The sequence below is a fragment of the Gymnoscopelus braueri genome, assembly GCF_963280865.1.
Source record: "Gymnoscopelus braueri genome assembly, chromosome: 16".
NCBI lineage: Eukaryota > Metazoa > Chordata > Actinopteri > Myctophiformes > Myctophidae > Gymnoscopelus > Gymnoscopelus braueri.
In genome coordinates, this window is record NC_137616.1 from 31,687,518 (window position 1) to 31,695,122 (window position 7,605).

General features: G+C 44.5%; 1 protein-coding gene across 1 annotated transcript; it reads right to left on the reverse strand.

Annotated features, from left to right (window-relative positions):
- Positions 1-571: 571 nt before the first annotated feature.
- Positions 572-2,659, reverse strand: LOC308102934 (eEF1A lysine and N-terminal methyltransferase-like; the record flags this gene model as incomplete). The annotated part of the gene is made up of 1 exon (XM_080452786.1): positions 572-2,659. The coding sequence occupies one exon, from the start codon at positions 2,657-2,659 to the stop codon at positions 572-574; it is 2,088 nt and encodes a 695-aa protein (XP_080308912.1).
- Between the last annotated feature and the right edge of the window lie 4,946 nt (positions 2,660-7,605).

Genomic DNA, 7,605 nt, shown 5'->3' on the forward strand with positions numbered 1-7,605 from the left:
CGTTTATGTTGTCCTGCTGTGTACGTTACCGAAACGACTCGTCATGGTTACACCAAAGGTTAGGCTGACGCGACCTACAGTATGTTGAAGAGGGTTTGTCCTGTCTGATAGAGCTACCTAACCAGGAATTGGATATAAGAATTACGTAAGCTCTATACGGTCAAGGGAAGACGAGGTGACATCGGCGGATTATGTGGCATCTCTCAGAAAATGTATATAAGAGTCATGTCAATAGATTCAGAAGCCACCTCTGCCACCACAAGGTCGCTAAAGCAGACCTTGTGGAGAGCGAACAGGGCAGGGTTGAGCTTGAGGATTTATTTCAATAACCAACCAACTAACTTACTTCTTTTTTTTTCACTCCTATCGTCTCCACTGAGACCTCATTCAAAATTCTACTCCAAAACCAAAATACCTCTACCACCACTCTTCTTAACAAAAAAGCACCTTCACAACATTGTCTCTGTCCTTAGTGATGGTTATTGTTAGGCTGAGATTCTCTGATATTCAGGATCTTCCTTTTGCCGTCTTCTCTCAGCTCATCTCTCATCGTCCATGGTGACACACAACCTCATGCAACATTCAGGCCTTTTAACATCTCAGCAATGTCTATATGTGGGCTGGAGGTTCCTGTAGAGCTGTTATTTGATAGCGCAATCTGCAGACTCATGGCTGTCTGGTTGAGGGACAGAGGGACAGTTCGGGGGCTGTCCTCTGACTCCTTTTCTGCCCGAGAACACAGAAGCACCTTGTTTAGCTCCCCGTCAATCCCCCGAGAGAACACGAGGGGAAACACACCGCACACGCACTCCACCACACTTTTCCTCAGCACAGAGTCACGACACACAAGGTTCAGCATAAATACACCTCTTGGAGTTAGCAGGCTTAAGACTTTCTTCAGGAAAGAGATTTCCACAAAGCCAGCGGGAGGGCAGCTCATACCCACAGAGGTGTCCTTACTGTCCACGTCAAACATGATGACGTCAAACAAGCGACCATCTTCGTTCGCCAAGGCATTGATGCGTTCTAGGCCATCGCCGAGCGTGACGGTCAAGCGGTCATCGGGCCGGAAGCCAAACCAGTCCTTTGCTACCTCCAAAATGACGGGGTCTAACTCCACAACCTCAACACTGGCACCGGGTACAAAGTCCCGCAGAAACTGAGGCAGGCCTCCTCCACCAAGCCCCACTAGGAGCACGGAGACAGGGACATCTTTGTTCTGAGGTGTTTCCCCCCGAAGCATGGCAAAGCCAGCCACCATGATTCCATGGTGAGTACAGCAAAGGAAGCCACTGTCCACTGAAAGGGAGGTAGGGGGTGTTTTAGGAGGAGCTGCTGGTTTGACCTTCTTTCTGTGCTTCTTTTTGTGACTTGATGCAGTATGTGGAGAGATAAGGCGGCTCTCTGATTGGACAAGGCCAGCATTAGACAGGAAGACCAGTCTGCGATAAAGGTCTCCATCTTCTCCTCTCACATCTTCCACAGAGTACTCCCCACTGAGCTCACTTACACCTTTACTAACCACTTCTCTCCAGCCCAACTCACCACCCACTGACAGGAAGGGTACCTGATGGTTGGCTGTCATACCAGGGGGAGCAAGGTCCATCACCATTGGTGAGAGCTCTGCTTGGACAGCCTGCATGTCTGTGTACTCCTGGTTCCTGTGCATTGCTACAACAACCAACCGTCTGAAGTTAGCGCTGGTTGCCAGCTGGCTCCGCCCCTCACTGGAACCATACTGCCAATCGGTCTCTCTGCCCTGTGGGACAATAAATATCGCAAAGTGATTTGCCCTGGGCACCTTGGCACCAGGGGCACAATCTTGCACTGTGAGCGTGTATCTGGGCAGACCCGTTTTGACGTGGCACAGGGTGAGTGAGAGGTTAGAGGTCGCATCCATGCCAGTTTGGAGCCTCTTTCTCAGGATAGAGTATGCCTGACGCTCCTTCACTGCAGACAGGAGCTCTGGCACCTGTGTGAGCCGTGTTGGGGCTCCACCCTCTCCAAGGCATAACTCCAGAATAGGCATGGGCATTGGCTGTCGGAACTTGGTGCAGATTAAAACAAAGACTGGCAGTGCAATGGCGTCCTCCTGCCTCGCTGTTTCCTCCAGAAAGTGGAGTCTCACTGCCCACCCCATCTGGACAAAGTGCTCCACAGCCAGCCTGATAACACTCTCCTGGGCCAGAGTCACACAGACATACCTGCCACCTACACTTAACACACGACCAACCTCAGTGAGCATTCTCTTGGCGAGTGCCCCTTCCTCCTCAGACGCCAGGGCATCCAGGGTTCCCTTGTCCAAAGTGACTTGGTAGCTGGCATCCTCATAGGGCGTCTGGGTAGCGTCCACTTGATGGTAAGTTAGGTCTGGGCGTCGGTCAGCATTTCGCTGGTTCATTTGGGTCACCACTGTCTCACTGATATCAATGTTGGTCAAATGTGTGTAGCCCACATCATATAGCTGTTCACTAAGCTCCGAATTGCCACAGCCAACCACCAGCACCTTATCCTGGGTTTTGATGTAATTATGTAACACGCCGTAAAGTTTGTTATAATCTCCATACCACTCAAAGGCTTTCTCTCCACGCTTCTTGAAAAATCGTTCCCAGTATTCTGCCGAGCTGAACTCCTCAGCAGTGCGAGGTAAGAGGCTCATTGTTTTATGGAGGGTTATTTTAACATGTATCGGTTCAACATGCTACCTATCTGGTCAATAAATGGAATAATGATTCCGATGCGATACCACCTGGAAAGCAGGTCTCCCAAACATCTACCACTCAACCAAGGGAGATATTATGTTTCTGGGCTAGGTTGCATTATCATGACTAATTTGAACTATGATTGGCCAACCCGACCTGTCGGCTTACGTGATTGGCCGAGCTTCACGTGATGTTTGTAACGCTCTCAAACAATAAACAATGATGGACATCGACAATTGCTTTTGTCTATATGTTTTTACTCGTCTCCAATTAAAAGGAATAGCATCCATGCAGCTTATCAAAAATGTATATATACATAGCGTTGTAATCGGCCACTACTAACGTCATATCAATGATGTCATCAGAAAGGGTTCCGAATGTAGCTATTCCCAAATATGGAGCTTGTTGTCTAACCTCAATATGTCGTCATGGCATCAGGCGCAAACTAATCTTTCAGCTCCATATATGGAGCTCAGCGACATGGGTGTGAGGGCCGCCGAACCTCTATGTATCAATGAATCCACAAATCTCTGAACGTCTGTCTGTCTGTGTCCCTTTTCTGTCCGTATGGAGATCTCTGTATCTGTCTGTCTGTCTGTGTCCCTTTTCTGTCCGTATGGAGATCTCTGTATCTGTCTGTCTTTGTCTGTGTCCCTTTTATGCCCATATATGGAGATCCCTGATGTCATCAATATGATGTCATAGTACATACGCCATAAACTGGCCTCCAAGTACTATGATAATGGGGACTGTACTCTGACAATGGGTACAACGAGTACAACAGCTACTCTTACAATGGGTACAACAGGTATTGCATAATCGGAGGGGCTTCCGTTCCCAACGCGAATCGCCCTAGTTTTTATAAAGTTAATAAGTAAATAGTTTGTCAGCAGCACTCATGGTTATAGATATCATTTGCTGTGTTATATACGGTATCTTGATTTGTGTTAAATAAAGATCTTGCTTCATTTTATTATCATAGATAGATCATGCACAGCCTGTTTTGTAGAGACCAAGATGGAAGGGGTGAAAAATCAGAAAAATAAAAACAATACCTAAGTCGTGAGGAAATCATAAGAGGGTTACAGGTACAGTATGTATTCTGGAAAGAATATACATTGTGACCAAATAAATGAATAATACAAAATGTATGGAGCATTATGGAGCAAGATAGCGAATGGAGTGAATGTGAAGGGGAGTGAGCAGCGAGGGATGAAAGAGGTCTGCACCCAGGAATAAACATTGACCATGACTGAAGCCTGGGCCATATTCCTGGATAATTATAGAAACAATTGGAGACGCTTCAGCTGCCATATTTGGGCTGCAAGGAGGAGTGACAGAGACTGAAAAAGGCTGCACCAAACACTCCAAAGACACAGCTGGGGTTCAAACTTGAAGGTACAGTAATTACAAATGAAAAGTTCAAATTAGTTAGAATTAAGTCATACTGTGTAACTTTTTCAATTAAACAAAACGGTTGCCTCTGTCCCCTGGCGCAGGTGGGTGGGGGGATATACAGTAGCAATCTATTGCCGTGGCTCTGAGGCAATGAAGCCACTTGCCCCTTGGTAGCATTTGAAACACACACTCACATACGCGCACACACACGCACGCACGCACGCGCGCACGCGCAGACGACTTTAACTCTATTATCTAGATTTTTTTAATTATGGTGTATGCCTTCCAGTGTTTCTCTCACTTGTTTCAGATGATGAGGAGTGTTGGATTCCCATCATCTCCCCCTCTGGAACAAGGTGAGTTGTCATGTTCCAAAGTTGCAGAAGTTGAGGCTGCTTTGCCCCCAGAAGTTTTCAGAGTTAAATTATAGTAGCCGTTCGCCAGCTGTGAGCCGGCTGCAGTAACGATGATTGTAATTCTTTTGGAGTAAATGACCAAAAGCGCTCCCAGTACGCAATTAATTATACAGCGAACAACAGCTGCAATCACATCATGGTGTGTGTGTGTGTGTGTGTGTGTGTGTATGTGTGTGTGTGTGTGTGTCTGTGTGTGTCTGTGTGTTGGTGCTTGTATCATGTGCACACATTATATACAAACACAGTACCATAATTATAGACTATGTAGAGGAGATCCACCAACACACATCACACACACGCACGCACACACGCACTCACGCAAGCACGCAGGCACGCACACACACACACACACACACACACACACACACACACACACACACACACAGTTTATGTTTGCCTGTGCGTGTTTTCTCTGTAGCTGCAGTTTCTTTGCTGTATCTTGTCATTGTTCCGCTACAATAGGCAGCTCAAACTGTAGCTCACAGCTCTCTCTCTCTCTCTCTCTCTCTCTCTCTCTCTCTCTCTCCCTCCTGTTTTTCTAGATGAAATATAACATGGATCTGCTTTGTTTAATGATCACCGTCCACATAGTGAGTGTGGTCTTAAGCAAGATTACTGTACACGGTGTGTGTGTGTGTGTGTGTGTGTGTGTGTGTGTGTGTGTGTGTGTGTGTGTGTGTGTGTGTGTGTGTGTGTGTAATTGTGCAGTATCATCACTATGGATAAAAAATCCTAAGGCTTCTTCCTTGGGGGTGGGTGGGGGGTCTTCTATTAAATACATACAATGACGCAGTTCCAACCCTAAACCCAGTGACTCATGCTCCATTGTCATTCTTACTTTCTATAAAAAGCCACAGACAGTGATTTTCTCAGTCATAAAGGATGACTGCGGTTCCTAATTAACTAAGATAACTTTAGAAATCTTGAGCAGGGACCTCACACGTTTCAAAGTCAAAGTCACAGAGCAGACTTAAACAACGATTAGCCTCCACTGTGCCTGTAGTCTTTGGCAGCAAGGGATTATCTAGGGCAGGGGAATTACAGATTATAATTACAGATTGTAATCGCATTACAAAATCTGTACTTGTAGTAGATTGCAGTCCAATTGAAAACCCAGCCGTTTACATTTATAACAAACAATGAGATTACAAATACTTTGAAGGAAGAAGTCAGCTCTAGTCAAAATAAAACCTAGGTGAATGTGCAAAATTGCAGTGGTACGGTGTCAATATAATATATTGACGCCGTACCACTGATTTCCGCAATATCGAAAATGTATCGTCAGAACAATATCAACATGCGCAATATACATATCGCAAAATACTTTTACATAATATGGCAAAAGTACGGAGCCCCTAAAGGGCCATAGAGCAGATTTTTTTTTATCTTGAGCGCACGAGATCCTAGGATGTTCCCTCATCATAATAAGATGTGCGCTCGAGATCCTAAGACATTCCCACATCATAATAAAGTGAGGGAACAAGATCCTTATGTCGTGCCCTCAAGATCCTTATGTCGTGCCCTCAAGATCCTTATCTCGTTCTAACGTCTTATTAACTTGAGCGCTCAAGATCCTAAGACATTCCCACATCATAATAAAGTGTGGGAACAAGATCCTTATGTCGTGCCCTCAAGATCCTTATCTTGTGCCCTCAAGATCCTTATCTCGTTCTAACGTCTTATTAACTTGAGCGCTCGAGATCCTAAGTTGTTCCCTCAAGATCCTTATACAGTTATACTCACCTTTACGCACGGTGGATTTACTTGGATTATGCGATATAATAGCCTGTGCGACAGTGTGCGTCCATCCTATTCTTTATTATGGTGAACGAATTGATGCTATTATTATAATACTAATAATTATTATTATCGTTTTGTCCTTGTTGGTGTACAGTTGGTTCTGGTTGCAATGGATACAGTACTGTCGGGCCGGGCGCGCAACGGCGCAGAATGGCAACATCAGGCTCTCTCTCTCTCTCTCTCTCTCTCTCTCTCTCTCTCTCTCTCTCTCTCTCTCTCTCTCTCTCTCTCTCTCTCTCTCTCTGCTAATTCTCAACGATTCTCTCTCTCTCTCTCTGCTAATTCTCAACGAAAATCTGTGATTCTAATTTTCCTATGATCACCAGAAGTGAGAGTGTCAATTCCTTGATCAAATATGGTTTTATTCAAAGGAAATCAAAGGCTACAGCTTATGGAGCCAACATCGGTATAGTGTCCAAGCGTCTCAGAAAGAGATTTCACCGCAACATGATTCCATTGCTCAGGAAATAAACAACGGATCACAATAATATAACATTCCCTATAATCAGTAACATGTAGGTGATACCTATGTCTATCAAATATGGTTTTATTGAAAGGCAATCAAAGGCTAGATCAAGCTTAGAAAGCAAACATTGGGTAATATCCGACGCTACGGTGGTTCCTCGGTGCGGCTGCTGAGTGAGACTATAGGACACTCATTTATGACATTGTGTCACTCAACTCTTAGCAACAAAGTTTATTTTCATACAATAGGCCTATAGATTACATTTCAATATTAAAAGTAAATAGAAAAACAACACTTCTGGGTCCAATTAGTCTAGTTTTATAATAGAGAGGAATGGTCACATATTCCCACCTATAAACATGTTTTTGCCCAATGCTGACAGCTGGTCAGCAGGTGGTTTCATGAATAGACAATATTTTGGACCAATTAGAAATATATATATATTTGCAAAAGCAGTGTTGGGTAACTAGTAAAGGTATTAAATTGGTTGTCAGTGGCTGGCAGCGCAGTGTGCACTGCACATCTAATCGCAAAAACCCGACGCTTATTTTGTCTTGATCAACAGCGATACATTTGACAAAATACAGCGAAATCCCCAAATTCTTAATATCCAGTAAGCAATAGGAATTAACTGCAAACAAATTCAAAGTTGTATGCTATCAATATCACACAAAAGTAGAGAGAAGCTGTGATCTCACCTCACAAACAAATGGACAAGAAATAATCATTTTGAATAAAACCATATTTGATCAAGGAATTGACACTCTCACTTCTGGTGATCATAGGAAAATTAGAATCACAGATTTTCGTTGAGAATTAGCAG